Genomic DNA, 20,311 nt, shown 5'->3' with positions numbered 1-20,311 from the left:
ATGTTTTTTTGTTTGTTTCCTCGTGCCCTATGATCGGCTGGTTGATGGGGGTCCTCCTCCTATGGCCCTAAATCAACTGGGATAGGTTCCAGCACTCCCCGCAACCCCTGTAAGGATTAAGCGATTCCGAAAATGAATGAATGAATGGTTATCTTTTTCAAGTTTGTTATAGGTGTCACAATCCCATTTTTGTTTAAATGACTAGTTTGACTTGCACGTTTTATTCTGGAAGGTCTTAACAGGATGTTATTCGTTCTTGTTTTCCGTAGTATGGCTAGACTTCAAATCATTGTACGTACAGTGTTAGCTGACACACCTTGGTCCGATTTGCTTATAGGTCCAGTTGAACGCAATTGCATACCTTCTAGCAAGTTAACTGTATGTAATCGTTTCTTAAAGTGTAACAAGTAGAGGAAAAGCTTGCCAGCGTACGTTAAAATGGACTCTATTCAGGTGAGCGAGTTTCCAGACTTTCACCAGAGTTTGTCAGCTGTCAGAATGTGGCATGTTGCTAGAAGGGTTTGGCTGGATAACAAGGGAAGGGCCAGTTTCAAAATGTCTTGCATGTTAGCTAATAGGTCATTTCTGTTTTCATCTGCATGTTGTAAGTGACGTAAATATACTTTTTTTTGTCATTACCTTAACTTGTCAAATGTCTATAGACGACGGTCTCTGGATTTTCTCTGGACCTCGGACTACTGAAAGAACCAATTGGATTTATTCGTATGCTGGAATGGGTATGTACAAGTATTTTGTTACGGCGTTTTACAACGGAAAATACTTCAAAACAGCTCCAAAGTTTAGTTCTTTTGACAGCATATTCAGGTCACGGCATTCGGAACAAAACCAGTGATATCAGTTTTACTGTGCTGTGCTCTCGCAATTTTCATATATATTCTATGCCTCGATAAATCTGATTTGTGATGAGTTTTCTGGAAGAATTCTGTCGTTAAAAAAAATTACGGAATGCCCATTCCATTTGAATGCAGGGCCAGGGAGAACATGAAAACTCCACACAGGTGGACTGGATTTGAACCCAGGACCCCAGGCCGACACGCTAAAAACTCGCCCCACCGGGCCGCCTTCTACAGTTGATTATTGTATTTATTTCATATTGCACAGCAACTTTTGGTTTGGAGGCAAATTTATTTTTTAAAAAGCCTGTCAAAATTTCTGCAGGTTTTTACGTTCTTTTCATAGTGTAATAAGGGGGTTGATTTTACTTTTTAAAAATTGTCATATTTTATATTGTCTCTTTTAACCATAGTTTCATAATTGAATAACTAGGAAAGTCATCTATTTACTTAGAAGCAGACACCTTGAGTAAGGCTTGAAAGTGTGTGGGGTCAAAGTAGGTGCATAAGACGCTAACCAATACTGTTAAAATTTCTCAACGTGTGCATGGCATGGCCACGTGCGGTTTCACCATGCACAGGTTGCATGTTTTAATGGGAAGCGCAGTTCCTCTTCACCGGACACCAACGTTAGTACTGTATGTAGTCGCATATAAGCCGCACCCTTAAACTTGCCTTCAAATTGTTGAATTTTACAATTTCTCGCGTACGAGCCGCCCCCTCATTACCAATTTTCACCTCCATATTCATGGTTTTTATAGGAAGTACGAATGTTTTACTTGGAAGGGAAACTCTTAAGAAAAATCATCACACGTGGTATTTGTGAGATATCATAAACGCATTACAGTGGTACCTTGAGATACGAGCTCTATGCTTTCCGGGACTTAGTTCGTATGTCGATGATTTTCTCGTAAGTCAAACGAGCTTTTCCCATAGAAACGAACTAAAAACAAATTAATTCATTCAAACCCTCTGAAAAACACCCAAAATAGGATTTTGGAATTGAAAAACAATTTTATTTGCTGTAATTTGCCATCTATTAACAAAGTAAAAGAATAGCTAGTGGTTTAATAGAACTAAAATGTGTTTAATATTATTAAAATTAGACAGATTTCTCGGAGGAGAGAAAGACGGACATAGGCGGGGGGGGGGGGGGGGGGGGGGGTTGCACGGCAACGCCACTCATTCCATCCTGCCTGAAATCTGCCACCATTATCCCTTGTGAAATATGAATTGTATTCTTATATTTTCTTATATTTCATTCTGGCTGACAAACTCTCCCACCTTGAACTATCCTCTTCCATCTGCTGCTGGATTAAGAACTTCTTAACCAACCGTCCACAAACTGTTAGATTTGGACCCCACTTCTCTTCCTCAATTACACTGAGCACTGGCTCTCCTGAAGGCTATGTACTGACCCACCAGTCTAACTCCATCATCAAATTTGCCAATGACACCACTGTGGTCGGACTCATCTCAGGGGGAAGATGAGTCTGCTTACAGAGATGAGGTCAACAAACTGTCTTCGTGGTGTTTGGTGAACACACTTAACACCACAAAACACCACAAAAACTAAATAAATAATCCTGGACTTTCGCAAATGCATCACAGATCTGGCCCCACTCCTCATAAATGGAGTATGCATAGACAGGGTCCAGTCCTTCAAATTCCTTGGGGTTCACGTCACAGACAAGCTCTCCCAGTCTACCAACACCACGACAGTGGTGAAGAAGGCCCAGAAATGACTCCATTTACTGAGTGTACTCAGGAGGAACAACTTGGACACTAGGCTTCTGGTAACCTTATATAGAGCCACTTTGGAGAACATCCCTGCATTAAGGTGTAGTACACTGGAAGCACAGCTGCAGACAGAAAGGCCATGCAGAGAGTGATTAACACCGCCCAGAAGATCATTGGCTGCTCTCTTTTCTCACTGGATGAAATTGCCAGCTCTGTTACCTCAGCAGAGCCGGGAACATTGTCAGGGACCCATACCACCCTGGTCTCAACCTTTTCCAGCTGCTTCCCTCTGGCAGACGCTACATGTCTCACAAAGCACGGACAAATAGACTTAAGGACCGTTTTTTCCCCACAGCCATCAGGACTTTGAACTTGCACACAATCCCTTCTGTGCAATAACTTCAGGGTGTGCAATAACAATGTGCGATATCTTAGATTGTGCAATATTTTAGAACTGACATTGCCAGGATGTGACTTTTTACACTTTTATATGTCTTTTGTTTTTTTACTGGGATACTCACTTTGTGGAGTAGGACCACCAATTTCGTTATACATAGCTGTGTATGATGACAGTAAAGGCTTTTGATTTGATTTGATTTGAACCACTTGCCAACGAGAAGTAGCATATAATAATAATAATAATAATAATAATAATAATAATAATAATGGGAAAAAACACTTTACCAGTGCTCGCAGAGACATTACACGAGGGAGTTGCGACCAGTGAGACATTACACGAGGGAGTTGTAGGGTGAGAAACAGTGCCCAGGATGTTCTTATGAGCAGCCTCTTGCGTCCTCCGTCTGCTCGTATATCAAAATTTCTCGTATCTCAAGAAAAATATTTGCTCAATATTTTACTCGTATCTCAAATTGCTCGTAAGTCGAGGTACCACTGTATTAGGGTCAATATAATAAGGAGCTTTAAAAATAATTAATTAAAAGTTGTAAAAAAATCACAAAGTAGTCAAGCCGCAATAATTGAGGGATTACTGTACAGGTACTTTCCCATTGACTCCCAACACTCCGCTGTAGCCAGCCCGGGGCACCAGTCCCGAGACCGGAGCACAGCACCAGCTTGACCTGCTGCAGACAGCACAATTGTTGCGGTCAAGGTAGCATCCACCAGCAGAGTATGATCGCGACCAGACACTACTGACCGTTTGCCATTGGCACCAGTCCCGAGACCGGAGCACAGCACCAGCTTGACCTGCTGCAGACAGCACAATTGTTGCGGTCAAGGTAGCATCCACCAGCAGAGTATGATCGCGACCAGACACTACTGACCGTTTGCCATTTGCGACCCACCCCAGAAGCATGTTTTTCCGGGACGCTGGATAATTAGCAATGGTTGGCAGTCAGTTCCTGTCTTGTGTGCCTTCGACCCTCTTGGTTGCGGAGTTGTTTCTTGAGTTTTTTTTTAAGTGTGCACCAAATCATTTGTAGTTGCTAGGTTTGTGTCTTTACTTGCATCTGTACATATTGTGACTAAATAGGTTCTAATGTTGCGATTGTATTTTCATGCAATTCCTGAAAGCACTGTGTGAGTTATGACAAAGAGTGAGATTAAGACCTATAGAAAAGCTACTCGCAATGCTTTCAATTTTGTTTTTGTTTGGTTCAGTATTTGGCTCTGGCTGACATTAGCTGTGTTGTGATCTTTTGAGTTCCAAAAAACAAGAGTCAAAACTGAAAAATTGGGTGACTTCTTTGTCAATATTACAGTATGTTTACTAAACTGCCACACGCAATTCCACGTCAATGGAAAATGTCTCGAATTTTAGGGGGTAGTACAGTAATACCTCGCTCCACATACGAGTGCCCCGACATACGACCAATTTGAGATAAGAGTACAATTTTGAGCAAATATTCATCTTGAAATATGAGATGAATTTTGATATACGAGCATACAGCGGACGCGAGAGGCTGCTCATAAGAACATCATGGGCACTGTCTTTCTCCCCGCAACTCTCTTGTGTAATGTCGGAGCTTGCTCGCTAGTATGAGATGAGTATAGTACTTCTCGTTGGCAAGTTGTCGTGCGTTATCCTATTGTGAGGACATTTGTATGCATAATTTTTGGGATATCTCGAAAGGAAGACAAAAGCAAACAACCCTCGATATGTTCCTCTTAGCTGAAGCTGAAAGCCAGAGTGGAGACGGGCCAAATAGGACCTACCATTTTAAAACAAAATTAGAATTAAGTTCAGTGTAAGGTTAGATTAAACTTATTTGTGTGTGTCTGCATCGTAATGCAAGTTCATTTAAAGGTGTTTATGTTACCAGCGCGTTGCCTTGCATTATAGTTTCGTAAAACAAACTGTGCTAATTCAATGTAAAAGATACCTGCACTCACGAAAAATCCTCTCCGTATTGCTACTGTGACAACGAAATTTCCTGAATACGGGATGAATAAAGTTATCCAATCCAGGTTACAAAACCATTTCTGGAACCTGTCACATCTTGTTAGGGTTTTGGGTAGAGGTGTATGTGTTTGTGTGCTTTTTGTTTCTTATGTCCCTCTAGGCTTCCCTTCCTCTTGTAACCAACTGCACGTGCTGTGTTAATCAGTCCTTGTGTGTGTATTTAAACCCTGTGTGTTTGTGAATCATTGTCGGATCGTCAACTTTATTTACTTCATGTCAAGTTACCACGTCATGCTCCAACATGTACCTCGTCTCCCCATGTCTTCCCCTCAGGTTTGATTTTGTGATTTGATTTCTAAGTCCGTGTTATTTTCTGAAGATTCCTGCCCTTGAGTAATTAAAGTTTTGTTGACGCCTTCCTTCCAAGTCCTTGACTGCTTCCCTGCGTTTGGTTCCAACCATGCTCCACAACTGAACTAGACGTAACAGAACCAAAAACTTTCCTGCATAGAGGTATCACTGAATAAGTTGTTGTTGTTTTAATGTTCTCCATTTATAGTCTTCACATTACTGAAATACCTGAAATGCGACAATGCGGGAAGGAAATCATATTACATTTCTAATTATAGAGTTGCTTTAAGATAAATCCTAAAATAAAGCTTAACTCATTATTATATTGACAAATAAACACGTGAACTGGAAAACACCCCCAGTTCAAATAAATGTTACCTATTGTTGTAAATATGCCACTAAAAGTGTTATTTTTTTTGCTAAATGACAAGGAGAGAACATCACCATTTCCAAAAATAATATTAATCAATTGTTTGTTTGTTCCTTTGTCAATTTTTACACATCAGAACAAGTCCATAACATTGCTTTCATCTGTTTCAAACAATCCTTGCCTTAAGAGGCAACACTTGGATAAAGTCAAACAGTGCAGCATTCAACCTGCTTAGTGTGGATTTTCAGGAATGGGTTTCACCTTTCAAGTATCTCTGGAACTGCACATGATTTCTCAGCTTTCAGCACACCCTTGTTTGGCCCACCGCATACCTGTCAACCTCGAACCATTTGTGATCTTACCAAATTTTGTTTTCGCCCTTACATATATGTATAAATACATGGAAAATCTTACCACTTTACTTTTTTGTAATTTTTTGCAAATGAAAGTAAACATAAACAAGGGAACAGGAAACGGAAATCACATGGTGAAAGTGTTACAAAACGAAATGTTTATCATGATCTTTTTTTTTTAGCCAATCAGAGGCGCCGGTACATATATCACTTGGCAGACATGCGTTTCCGGGAAGAAACAATGGCGGATGGTGAAAAATGGCTAGAAAGTGCCTTAATTTATTTTTTTTTCTCAAAATCACCGTTTAGCGTACCATTTTCATGTGTACAGCGTACCAATATAAAAATGGGCTTTCAGTTGTACCAATTACGGCGAGAACGTACCAGTTGACAGGTATGCCACCGTAACCAGACTAACACACACCCCAAATAAACCTAGTAGCTAAGGCAGGGATACTGTGAGTGAGTTCAGTGTCCCACCCAGCTTCCTATACAACTTTTTCAAGTCAATGTAATGACAGCAAAAATAGCCTGCCACAATCCTTACCATGCAAAACTGCAGTTACTAGCTTGTTTTCTTGTTATAAAGTTATCACTAGAGGCCTTTATCACGTAATGCAAGCCCAATGGCACATTTGTATTGGCAAAGTATGGGACCATTATGTGTTTTTAGAGTGCCTGAAGGTCCCAGTCTTTTCTTCACTTTATTCTTAGCCTTAGTATAGCAGAGGCTGTTGTTTTTTTATTCAAACATTTTACTGAAGACTGCTTTAACCAAGGTGACAAATGGCATAGTATAGCCAATTAATTGGGGGCGTTCGGAGACTTTGAGCACCGGTGAATCTTAATATAACATAAACAAATTTAATTGAACTTGGATTATGATGCAGACACACTAAAAATAAGTTTAATCTAACTGTACATTAAACTTATTTCTAATTTTGTTTTACATTTTTATACCATCCTTCCGGCCGGGTTGGCTCTGTTTGCCTCGCCTGCAACCTGACTTTTAGTATCGATGGATTGTTTGCTGTTGTATTCCCTTCAAAATATTCAGAAAATTATGCACACAAATGTCCTCATAATAGGATAACACATAACCACTTTCCCACGAGAAGTAGTCTTGAATTAGCGATTGCTCTGCAAACGGGAGCTAACAGGCTAAAGAGAAAAAAAACACCGAAAAAATGCAACGCTCCGCCCAGGGCTCGCAGAGACATTGCAAAGTGGTAGTTGCTACCAGAGACATTGCAAAGAGGGAGTTGCGAGCCAGTGCCCCTGATGTTCTTATGAGCAGCCAACGAGAAGTAATACATGCTCGTAGCGATCGCTCCGCCATTTGCGCTTAGTGACGGGAAAAAAATACAGAAAAAAATGCAACGCTGCGCCCAGTGCTTGTAGATATCTGTTCTACACGAAAGAGATGCGGCAGAAAAGACAGTGCGCTACAATGATAAACAGCCTCTCATGTCTTGGCCTCCTAGCGTTCTCGTAGCTCAAATATTTTCTCGTATCTAATCCCCGTAATCACATCATTTTACAAGAGGTGGAAACAAAATTTACAATAAGAATTAGTAATTGCATCAAAAAAAGGCCAAGGAAATGGTCAATAACATGGTGAGAGTTCAGGAATTGCATTGATGACGTCATGGCTGTTTACAGGCGCATCTTCACCTTCCAAAAAAACAATGTTCATAACTCCCAATAACGATGTTTCTTACGTGCAAAAAAAACTGCAGAAGATCCTCCATCCGGACTACTATGATGTTTTTACTTGGTGGTGCTTTTGTGCATGTGTTATACGTTTCTGTAAGCATTTTTGAAGGGGCCCGCCTACTTCGTGGATACACAGCTATTGGGGGGGAGGGGTGGTCCGTTCCCCATTAACCGCGATAACCGAGGGAACACTGTATCGTACAGGGGTGGGCAAACTTTTCTGCCCGGGGGCCATATTGACTTTAAAAATTTGACAGATGCACCGGGTCAGCACAAGATACAATACATATAAAAAACTGCATCTGTTAACAGTACATATGAAACATAAACAGAAAAAAAGGACTAAAGTATTAACATACTCATAATTTATTATTCAAGTAAAAAGTATTAAGTACAAAGTAAAGTAAAAAGTAATGTATTAAGAAATATTAAAATGTGATTTAAAAAAAATAGAGGGGCTGTAAAACACGATAAACAAATAAGAGTGGACAGAGCTACTGCCATTGGCTTCCAAATGACCCACCCCAGAATGTGGGAGCACCGCTTCTTCATTGGCCCTAAAATCGGTGGCACTCGGAAGCAAAATTTCATTGTAGAAGAATAATGATGCGCCGAATAATAGGAACAGCGAGACCGAAAATGACGTCACCTTGCTTTTTCTTATTATTACATTTCGTATTGCGCACAGAAAAACTATGCCGAGCTGATTCCAACATTGGTTGGATTTTGAAACGCCTTTTAAAATGCCTCCTAAACATCCTGCCTCATTTAAGGCATCATAAATGAATCTACTCTGTGCTACATTAGGAAGGAAGAAGCGTTCGTCCAGAAAAGACCCACGATACGTTTTTACAAAAACACCAGCAAGTGGTAGCCACTAGGATTAAAATAAAATCATTGTTAGGATGGAGGATTCCCTATCCCAGACCTGGGCAATTAATTCCAAAAGGGCCGCAGGGGGTGCAGGTTTTCGTTCCCACCTGTAAGAGGAAACCTTTCCACCAATCTGGTATCTCAGGTGCATCTTGTTTCACCAGTAATCGAAATTGTTAAATTGCCTGTGCTGCATCGGTTGGAACAAGAACCTGCACCCATGGTGGCCCTTGAGAACCGGATTGCCCAGGTCTGCCCTATCCATCGGGAGAAGATACATCTGGATATTAACATGAATAGAACCAATGCCAAGACCTTTTGCGATAGTTTAGTTCCTAAGATCCTCAGCCTCGTACTCGTGCCGTGAGTGAACCTTGTGGTATTATTGCATGCAAGGGCTGGTTTGAAAAGTTTAAGAGGTATGGTCTACAACATATTTTGCTGGATGGGGAAGCCTCATCGGCAGACCAATAGGAAGAGGCAGCGAAACGCTATGTTGACGAAGAATTCCCTCAGATAAATGAAGGGAGTGGTTACCTCCCGGAGCAAGTTTTTAACATGGATTAGACTGACATATTCTCACACCATCATGTGGATGCGCTGCTGGCTTCTTGGTAAAGCCTGCCTTTATCTAAAGTTTGAAGCTTTTCCGAAACTCATTCTTACCGTCTTTTCAGTTCTCCTGTCTTTAGTCTATCCTTAACTTCTTGCGGCATTCACGTGACGTACGCAGAGTATGTTCTGACTCTGTGGCTCTGCCTCCAATTGCAATTACATTACAACACCTTCTCTGTTTCATCCAAAATTCCAAATTATTTTATTTATAACCAGTATTCCTTAGTTTAGTATACACCCATTGTTTTATTATGCATTTTTTAAACATTTATTTATTTACCAAATAAGTCAGCGAGAGAGACGACTTATTGTTTTAATATACTTTTTTTTCAGCGAGGAAGAAGCCCACCCGAACCCAAAGTAATGATTGATATTTTAAACCCGAATTTTCGGTTGGTTCGTGTTGGGTTCGGGCTCAAGATCTTACCTCACTATGTAGTAATAATAGCAGTGATTCTACTTCACAGCTTTTCGATTATCGAGGCCATGTCCGGTCTACATATCCGTGGAAAACGAGGGTTTAGTGTATGCCAGTGGTCTGTGCGCTTTGCTTGTGAAGCCCTGGGTTTAGTCCCGCTTGTGAGTTTTCTCAGTTGGAGAATCCAATTTAAAAATGATTGTGGCAAGTCGAATGTTTTCGTCTTACCCTTGAGGGGAAGAGGAAAAGGGGTCACCCAGTGGCTGGAAGCTTATCTCACTTTCTGAGGTCAGTGAATTATTCAAGTGGTTGCACATGTCACATCTGTGATGAGGCAAACAAATCAACAAGTGTGCGTCAACATGGCATTGTCTGCTAATAAAGATAATTTACCCCAACATTATGTAGCTAGACTTTGTGATGTAAAATATGGAAATTTTGTTGCCGTAATAAAAAAAAAAAAAACATTACCAATGCCATCTTGTCAAAGCTAATTTGGCTTACCCTCCAGGTTCCAAATTTAGACATACAGGTTTAGTAATCTTCTGTTAATAACAAACATTTTGGAAAAAAAATCTTTTCCTGTTTCCCTCTTCAGGTTTTTACAATTTTTGCCTTTGCCACCACTGGAGGTTTCTCTGGGACAACTCACTTCAGAGTCGAATGTCCTGAATCCAAGGACCCAATTGATGTGAATCCTGTTTTTGGATACCCATTCAGGTGAAAAACAAACTCATTAACCCGATTATTCATTTATACAGTGGGGCAAATAAGTATTTAGTCAACCACCAATTGTGCCAGATCTCCGACTTGAAAAGATTAGAGGCCTGTAATTGTCAACATGGGTAAACCTCAATCATGAGAGAAAACGTGGACCCCCCCCCCCCCCCCCCAGAAGATCACATTGTTTGATTTAAAAAAGAAATTGAAATTAGTGTGGAAAATAAGTATAATACAGTGCGCCTTGTAGTGTGCAAAATACGGTACGTATCTATATATGATACCTGCAGCCCTAGTGCGAGTAACTAACCTCAAGTTGATCTTAATTAGAGATCGACCCATATGGGTTTTCCGGGATCGATGCCGATTATCAATAGTAAGGAAGCTGATAACCGATTTTATGAGACGATTTTCATTTGCAATAAAAGTGTAAAAAGGTTTAAAAAAATAATGCAGGCACTGAACTTCATTGAGCTTTATTAAATCAAACAAATATATACTATATATGTTGATACACTTAAAAATGATCTATTCTACTCATATATTTATTACGAAATTATGTTATGGATTCTCACAATTCATGTTCATGTGTACAATTTAACTTTATTCTTATAATGGCAAGGCAACAGCAGGCCAGGGTGTTACATTTGCGTTTGTGTTAGTGAGTGCGTGTATGTCTGTGTGTCTATTACCAATAAAGGGTACCAAAATGAAGCATAGCAGGCGTGTCAACATCAAAGTCCTCGACTCAACGAGCAGCTGTCACAGAGCTCAAGACAGCAGAGAGAGGCTCGGTTGCTTTTTGACCTGAGACAACACAATTTTAAATGGATTTCTTCTTAAACTGGTTGGATTAAAAAAGGCAGATACCGGTATAAGTCAAATGTTCAAATATCGGCGCCGATAATCAGCCAATCTATAATGTTAATGTTTGTTTCTGTACCCTTTTCTGCTTTCCTGGACATTATAATAAGTAAACCAGGTGAGGGTGTCATTTGAGAAATATTATCATAAATTATGGTATAGACTGGACTGACTAAAGTGTTATATTTTTTTTACTTTGCAACCCTTTTTAGGTTGGCAGCATACCCTTATGAAATACCCTTGTGTGATGGCAGTGCTAAAAATCACACCTTCCTCCAGGGGGACTTTTCTTCCTCCGCAGAGTTCTTTGTGTGTGTGGGTGTGTTTGGTTTCCTCTACTGTACTGCTACGCTGATTCTCTACTTGGGTTACCAACATGTCTATCGCCAGACCACCCGTGGGCCCCTTTTGGTAGGTACACTTCCCATATCCATCTGGTCTGAGAACAGATTTATTAGTCTTATTGACTTATTGTACTTGCACTAATGTTTCATAGGCTGCTAACCAGTTTAGCCATTCAATTCAATTTACCATCAGTGTTCAGCATTCGCTTTAAATCCATCTGGCTCTATCTACCGAATCATTTGCATTCACTGCCAATGCGGAAGGATTGCCTGAGTGATTGTTTTGTAGCGAGAACTTGGCAAATAACAAAAAGAATCATGTGGAAAGACATTTCCAGTTAAGGCATGCTATACATTTGCAGCCGAGCATCCAGTTGGGAAAGAGTGTAATTCGATTTGAAATGGAGAAATTAGAAGAGCGCAAAAGTAGATCAGCAAAAGTAGAAGTACAAATATATACATGCAGCATGTGTTGACTTCCTTTATAAGGTTTTTAATTTTATGCAGCTCCAGACATAGTATTTTTTGTTTGTTTTTTTAGTTTGGTCCAATATGGCTCTTTCAACATTTGTTGCTGTCAATTCTGGGTTAATTTGGAGATTTTCATTTGGGGTCACTTTGTTGGCAGCAATTTAGACATGTATTGCTGTGTTATGACTTGTTTTAAAGCTATAATGAATTTATTTTATTATCCAAGCTCTACGGTGACTAACTACATAGTGTTATTTTTTCAGTGTTGTCTCATAAAAAGTATAATTTAAAACATTATAAATGAGAGGGCTGTATACATACTTTTGTGAGCTACTATAGTTCACAATTTACCACAATATTTTAATTACTAATAAGTCTTAAATTCACAGAAAAGATGACAAAGGCAAATGATTTCATCAACTGAGATGGCTCCTGTTGTTGTTTTTTTCAAGGATTTGGCAGTGACTGCTGCCTTTGCCTTTCTGTGGCTTGTTTCTTCTTCTGCCTGGGGCAAAGGCCTGACTGATGTTAAATGGGCCACAAACCCAGACCATTTGGTGCAGAATTGTACATACTGCAAACCCGGAGACTTTCCTTCCATGGGACGTCTAAACGCTTCTGTGGTAAGTTCGACTTCATCATGTTTGTTATGCCTACATTTAGTTTAATAAGAAAAAAGACTAGCTCCCATTCCATACAAGAAGTAGCCTTACATTACATAGGAATTTGCTGCTTAACAACTAAGTATTGCGTGCTCCTTTGAGAAATACTTGGGGCCACCCCGATCACTTTAAAAATGTTTTTAAAATGGATCTGGATTGGGCTAACTTTGGACCACTCAGGCAGGGAACCGTCAAACATCTGCTGTGAAAATGCCAGGCCGGGGCCCAGATCCAGCCCACCACATAATTTGATGTACATTGAATTTATCTTTTATGCTAAAAAAATAATTTCTGTTATCGACAAGTGTGAAAATGTATTCTTTATCATTATTCGTCTTCCATACCGCCCATCCTCGAAAGGGTTGCGGGGGTTGCTGGAGCCTAACCCAGATATCTTCGGGCGAAAGGCAGACTATACCCTAGACTGGTCACCAATCAGTCGTAAGGCACACAGAGAGACAGATGACCACATACACACACAATCACACTGCCACCGAGTGGGAATCGAACCTAGCCTGCCCTCACTGAAGTCAGACACCATCATCGGGTGACAAGTCTGAAAATACAGCCTCGCTTGTGCTTCCTATCCCGACGCCCCCTTCTTCGCTGGCCAGACATGATAACAATCCGTGAACGGCCCACCGATCTCGCTATCTCCTCCGGTATATTGTGCGATGGAAGTCGATAGAAACTGGAGGTTCCTGCTGGAAACCGATGTTTAGTAGGTCCATACAGTTATAGTTGATGTTAAAGTCCCACTGAAAAACATGAAGAGGGTCTCCAAGTAGGTCTGAACTGAAAATGTTTAACACATAAGTGCAAAATTGGAAATATGACAAAGTTCCAGGACTTGCAGAACCGAAATTGTACAAAAAGCAAGAATGGGAAAGAACTTCACCACCTACAAAGAATCAAAAATGAGTGCCTATAGCATGTAGTTTCCAAATGCATATTGAATGTTGCTAAAAGGTAAAATTATGTAACAATGGGTTAAACATACCCTTGTCTCATTTTTTCATGTCTATGACATATGTAAACTTTATCAGTGAATATTTCCAACAACAACAATACAGTAGTCCCTCCAATATCGCAATTAATGTAGACCAGACATGACAAGGATAATCGAAAAATCGTGAAGTAAGGTGTTAGGTTTATCATTATTATAAATTTGTTTGAAATATAATCAATATTATATATGTGCTTGCAATGAAGAACGCTTTGCCTTATTTTAGATATTAAACATTACATATATGAACATTTTGCTTATTCGAAATATTAGGTTCATCATTATTATAAATGTGACATCAATACAAGGCATTTTAATACATCTCTTGCAAAAGAAATGCTCGCTCCAAAGTTAATCAAACACCTTTAGAGGTCACTTCTCCTTTACACCTGGACTTCTTGAGACTATGGTTCACAACAAGCTTTTGGGAACCTTGGATTTGTTTTGGGAAGCGTAGCTTACTAGGATGGTTCACATCGAAACTCTCTTGGGAAGATTCGACAGACCTACAATATTTTTGAGAACTGAGACAAATTGTTATGAGACTATTAATAATGTTTAGACTTCTGTGATGCATGTTGTTAAATCTTATGAATATATTAGCAAAAGAGACATCGGGGTCTTGAGAATCATCTGACCAGAGGCGCGTGTGGATCGGTTCTCTCCCTGCAAGAATAAACTACTGGTATACCAAAAGTATCAGACAATTATCAGCTCCATGTTAAAAAAGATGCCTCAAATTTTATTGGATTTCTGATTTACACTTCTCACTCAGTTTTCATCCCGAACTATTTTCTTCTCTTTCCACAGATTTTTGGTTTTTTGAATCTCATTCTTTGGGCAGGTAACTGTTGGTTTATATACAAGGAGACTTCATTCCACAAGAATCCCACCATAGAGGAAGGAACTGCCCCTGGACCGTAAATCAGATCAATTTGATATTGTTCTCCCTTGATATAACGTTTTGAATTTTTAGTTTTGAAAGACTTGTTTCCTTTTTACAAACACTGCAGTATATTTAAAAATGCTTAGACGTGAGATTTCCATGGGTTGATTACTACTTGACTATTTTACCTTGAAATTTTAATTAAACGCCAAACATGCTAACGTTTGAATTTCTGAGAATTCTAGAATTCTCAATGCAATTTCATTAAGGAAAATGAACATAACGGGAGGTCCGCCGGCAGAGTGGTTAGCATGTCGGCCTCGCAGTCCGGCACCTGGGTTCAAATCCACGTTGGTGCACCTGTGTGGAGTTTGCATGTTCTCCCCGAGCCTGCGTGGGATTTCTCCAAGTACTCTGGTTTCCTCCCAAATTCCAAAGATATGCATACTAGGCCTATTGGACGCTCTAAATTGCCCCTAGGTTTGAGTGTGAGCCTGAATGGCTTGTGCCCTGCGATTGGCTGGCCACCAATTCAGGGTGTCCGCCACCTCCGGCCCAAAGTCAGCTGGGATAGGCTCCAGCACCCCCCACAACCCTATTGAGGACAAAACAGTTCCAAAATGAGATAACGAATGTAACGTGGCCCAGATCATTATCGGAAAAAGAAATTTAGTGTACCTAAAACTACAACTAACTTACATTTTGAGATCTAAAGCGTCATCCATAAAACCAAATGTTGTAAAAGGAACCAAATTCGAGAAACTAAACTAGATGCATAAAGATACTGTATAAAATCCAAAGAATGCACTTGTCCACTGGAAAAAAGTAACATAATATATTGGTTTTAAATGTCAAAATGTCTACGCAGTGACCATTAACACGCCTTGTCTGTATATTACTAAGACTACTGATAGAATTTTTTTTTTTGCATAACCAATTTTTTTTTCAAATTGTTTAGTAAATTGAAAGGCTAGCTAGCATGAAATACTCCATTTATTGTCTTCTCGTGACTGTAAATTGCAAACACAATTATGCTACAATCTACTGTGCTTTTTTGCCTTCAGCAGATATCGTTGTCACATTATAAGAAAGCAATGTTCAAAAATCACTTTGGATGACCGGTATTGAGCTTGTATCAGGTGCTCGGACTTTTGGTCGCCGGTCTTTTGGTCGCTCGTCTTTTGGTCGCCGGTCAAATGGTGACAGAAAGTTTACTGTTGAAACCAGCTCTCAAAATTATATTAATGAGAGTTTAATATCTAAGAGAGAGAGTACTGTTTAATATCTAAGTACTGTTGAAACCAGCTCTCAAAATGATATTCATGAGTGAGAGTTTAATAGATAAAAATCTACTGTTGATTCATGAGAGAAAGAGAGTTTAAAGTCTAAGTACTGTTTAATATCTATGTACTGTTGAAAGCAGTAGATATTAAGATATTAAACTCTCATGAATATAATTTTGAGAACTGGTTTCAACAGTAGTTAAATATTAAACAGTACTTAGATATTAAACTCTCTCTCTCTTAGATATTAAACTCTCTCTCATGAATATACCATTTGACCGGTGACCAAAGACCTGCGACCAAACGTCCAGTAACGCTTGTATCAGGAACAATCCTTGCTGTCGACATGTTTACATTCAAATCTTTTGTATAGAACTACAATGGAATTTATTTTAACAGATTTACTTTAACATAATCTCTTCAACAACACTAAGGTTCAGTCCTTTGACATTACATTATTTGTTTGCATGCCATTCAATTTTGCCATTGTGTTGTTTTAAATTGGGTTTCTTTCTGCATTCTTTTTGAAAAAGTATGTCCACGTGCAGCTTGTCATTATTTCTGTAATTTGGTGCTTAATGTTTTTCTAGTGCATATATTTTTTAATTTCTTGATTACACAGGAGGGCAAGTTAAAGCAGTGCTTCTCATCTATTTACTGTTGCGCCTCCCTCAGGAAAAAATAACGTTTTGCTCCCCCAATTCTCTGCCACTACTCTAAATAGTGTCATTGTTGTTTCAAATTCAAAAAGTACACCTCCGCATAAGATGAGTATCGTAGAACAATTAAAAATTTAACATTTTTAACATTTTACCATTTTTTTTTCAGGAACAAAAAGCACTCATGTTTATCAATTATTTTTGTTTGTCATGTTGGTTAATGACGTTCTGTTTATTGTTTATATTTTGGATAAGCAAACGAAAATGAGATGAAATGTTGCAAATATTCGGCATGTTTTTGCTGAAATATATTCAACCGGCTTATTAGCGTGACTGGGGTGAAATATCCTTAAATGATGTCCAAACTTATTTGGCTTCCTACTGTCAGCTGCCAGACTTTTTTGGCATGGCAAGCATAGCAGTCTTTACCTCATTTAACACTCAGATGATGCTCCTAGGCACTGCGTTAAAATAAAATGGGTCATTTGATCGGAGTATGAAGGTATTGTTTTACATTTTGAGTTTTAGAAATCATACTATTAGCATGCGAAAACTGCCAAGCCAACCACTGCCATGTGTTGATTAAAACAGTATTTTGAAACTGCATTAAATGTCATGATTAGAAATGCTTTAGTACAAACACAAAAAATTGAGTAACAAGAAAACAAAAAGTTTTCAGATGCATTATCTTACTTGTGCTCATTTTTTTTCTTAGGTGTTTGTTGTACTGGATCATATTTTGACTCTACCTGATAATTTGTTTTCATTGTTAGATAATTACTGTTGAAATAAGGATTACTATGGGGATGCATTTGCCTCCACTGGGAGATCTGATAGGATGTCTGGCACTCTAGATGTCTGTGGGCCAGCAGCCTACATCAAATCAGTGGATATAGTATACCAAAGTCATTGTCTCGGGTTACACACTGTACAAAAGACAATTCTGGTAAATCCTTGAAAGCCCGATGTTGGTGTGGAGTGTAATTAAAATGAAAATGGTGCATTTATGCATGTCTTAAGTTTTGTTGCAACCACACTTTGCGGGATATTAAAAATAGACTGCTGGTGTGCAGCTCACTTGTCTCTATTTTTTTTCTAACAAAAATCAGCATTATAGGCTAGGTTAGGTCAGGTTAAGTTCAGTTCGGTTCGGTTAGAACGTTATTTCATCCCGCATTTGGGAAATTCACTTGGTTGTAATAGCAAGGCAGTAGCAAGCACAGACAGAAGACATTGTAGAGTTAAAACTGGAACCACACACAGAAAGTCCACAAGGTGGAGACCTTCTGCAGACTAGCTATAAATTGCATTCATGCAGACTCTTGTGTTCTTGAGGTTATTTCATGCTTAATGTACAATACACCAAGGATATTTAAAAAATGACAAATATAGCACACTGGTTTAATTTTCTCATGGGCAATTCATTTATTACATTCCCCGATGGTGCAGTGATTCTTCCACCTGTGTTTGGTGCAGGCAGTATGGATTAAATTCTCACCTGTGTCTGTGGTTGTGAGTGATTGCCTGTTTCATTTTGCCTTGCAATTGGCTGGCATCCAATTCGGGGTGTCCCATGTCCATTGATTGTGGTTGGCTGGGATAGGCTCTAGCACAGGGGTGGGCAAACTTTTCGGCCCGGGGGCCACATTGACTTTAAAAATTTGACAGATGGGCCGGGTCAGCACAAGATACAATACATATAAAAAAATGCATCCGTTAACAGTACATATGAAACATAAACAGAAAAAAGGAGTAAAGTATTAACACACATCACTCATTATTAAAGTACAAAGTAAAGTAAAAGGGGATGTATTAAGAAATATTAAAATTTAAAAAAGATAGAGGGGCTGTAAAACACGAAAAACAAATAAGAGTGGACAGAGCTACTGCCACTGGCTTCCGTGTGACGTAAGCCATCTTGGGAAAAAAAATCAAAAATACAAAATAAAATATTTGGCTAATGTCGGCGGGCCGGATTAAAAAACCTAGTGGACCGTTTGTGGCCCGCGGGCCATAGTTTGCCCATGTTGCTCTACCACATCGCGTAACCATTGAACAATTGATGTCGACTAGATGAGGTTGCTTTCTATTTCTTTGAAAGCATACAAATTAAGAAAATGTAGGCCTAAAATTTAGACTTGTATAATAATAATTGCAATTGACAAGGTTTAATGCAGCTGAATGTTGGAGTACAAATGTAACGATTGTCAAGGACAATCTTATCAAACAGGAAATTGACAATTCTCCAAGGTCCAAAACCTATAGTTAAGAAACAGACTGTTTGTCACTTTTGGGTGTGACAAACTGGTGGTGGTTATCTAGGGAATGTGACTCCCATTTCTAAAACAAAATGATGGAAATTTGGAAATTAGCTCAATTTTTCACCAGAAGCCCAAGATTTAGCAGGCCTTTCATGGCATAATAAGAGTGCTAGTGAATGGTCAACATTTAAAAAATAAATTATGAAATATCAACATCTGCGTCCGGCAAAATTATTCATGAAGATATTTTCTTTAACCACTCGTTCCACCGGGCCGGCCATCCTTGTTTTCAGTTACAAACGCGGCTGATATGCGAGAAAATACGGCAATTCCTGAAAAATAGAAACTGGACTATATGCTTTTGTTTTACTTGTTTTGATCTGGCAGACCGGGATCCAGCTGCGCTCCTTGGTACCGTACCCTTTCCAGTTGACCCCGGGCAGCGAACGTTCAGAAGCCGCTCCACCTTGAATGCTACACTCCTATTGATTAGCAGCAAAAGTAGGTTGGGGGAGGGGGGGTGAGTTGGGGGGACAATGGGCATGACTTGACCGGCTCGCCCTGGTAAATTTGGGGGTGGGATTGGAGGGCATTTGGGGAGTTTGAGCAGTACGCTGCATGGGTTTACCACCCATTCAATCTCGTAGGGGCTGATGAAGTGGGGGGCACAGCTTCCAAAATTTGGTCCGAAGAAGGGAAGTACCGGGAGGAAAGCAATACCTTTTGCCCGATGACACAGGTTGGTACAGAGGCATGGTGGGGATTTGCCTGTCTCTGAGTGTGTCAGAATAATTGAAAAATGAAAACCTGATAATCTGACTCCCTTTTATAAATTATTTTCCAACATTCAAAAGTAGGCAATAATTTAAATATTAAACCGTGTATCCTGCTGGACTCTATCCCAGCTAACTGTGGGGACCAGGCGGGGGGGACACTGAATCGTTGGACAGCCAATCGCAGGGCACAAAGACAGGGCGTGCACACTCACACTCGTACAGAGATGCAATTTAGTGTTTTCAACCAGCCTCCACTGCATGTTTTTTTGTCATACCTGTCAACCTCGAACCATTTGTGATCTTACCAAATTTTGTTTTCGCCCTTACATATATGTATAAATACATGGAAAATCTTACCACTTTACTTTTTTGTAAAAAATCACGAACAACAAGTAGAAAATGAAAGTAAACATAAACAAGGGAACAGGAAACGGAAATCACATGGTGAAAGTGTTACAAAACGAAATGTTTATCATGATCTTTTTTTTTTAGCCAATCAGAGGCGCCGGTACATATATCACTTGGCAGACATGCGTTTCCGGGAAGAAACAATGGCGGATGGTGAAAAATGGCTAGAAAGTGCCTTAATTTATTTTTTTTTCTCAAAATCACCGTTTAGCGTACCATTTTCATGTGTACAGCGTACCAATATAAAAATGGGCTTTCAGTTGTACCAATTACGGCGAGAACGTACCAGTTGACAGGTATGAAATTGTATTTTTTT

The 20,311-nt window shown here is 39.5% G+C and overlaps 1 protein-coding gene across 1 annotated transcript; it reads left to right on the top strand.

Annotated features, from left to right (window-relative positions):
• The first annotated feature begins 268 nt into the window (after window positions 1-268).
• Window positions 269-17,627, top strand: LOC144203383 (synaptophysin-like protein 2). Its single transcript, XM_077726785.1, has 6 exons — window positions 269-453; window positions 663-737; window positions 10,254-10,375; window positions 11,452-11,650; window positions 12,507-12,677; window positions 14,533-17,627. The coding sequence occupies exons 1-6, from the start codon at window positions 439-441 to the stop codon at window positions 14,644-14,646; spliced, it is 696 nt and encodes a 231-aa protein (XP_077582911.1). The 5' UTR covers window positions 269-438; the 3' UTR covers window positions 14,647-17,627.
• The last annotated feature ends 2,684 nt before the right edge of the window (window positions 17,628-20,311 follow it).

Source organism: Stigmatopora nigra, chromosome 10, assembly GCF_051989575.1.
Source record: "Stigmatopora nigra isolate UIUO_SnigA chromosome 10, RoL_Snig_1.1, whole genome shotgun sequence".
In the NCBI taxonomy this organism is placed as follows: Eukaryota; Metazoa; Chordata; class Actinopteri; order Syngnathiformes; family Syngnathidae; genus Stigmatopora; species Stigmatopora nigra.
The sequence above is the reverse complement of the archived record's forward strand: the minus strand, read 5'-3'. Positions and strand labels throughout refer to the sequence as shown.

What these genes read in the sequence shown, in the direction of transcription:
- LOC144203383 (XM_077726785.1), top strand. An exon ending in GTTTTTGGATACCCATTCAG is followed by an intron (nt 10,376 to 11,451) that starts GTGAAAAACAAA and finishes AACCCTTTTTAG; the next exon opens with GTTGGCAGCATACCCTTATG. An exon ending in GACGTCTAAACGCTTCTGTG is followed by an intron (nt 12,678 to 14,532) that starts GTAAGTTCGACT and finishes CTCTTTCCACAG; the next exon opens with ATTTTTGGTTTTTTGAATCT.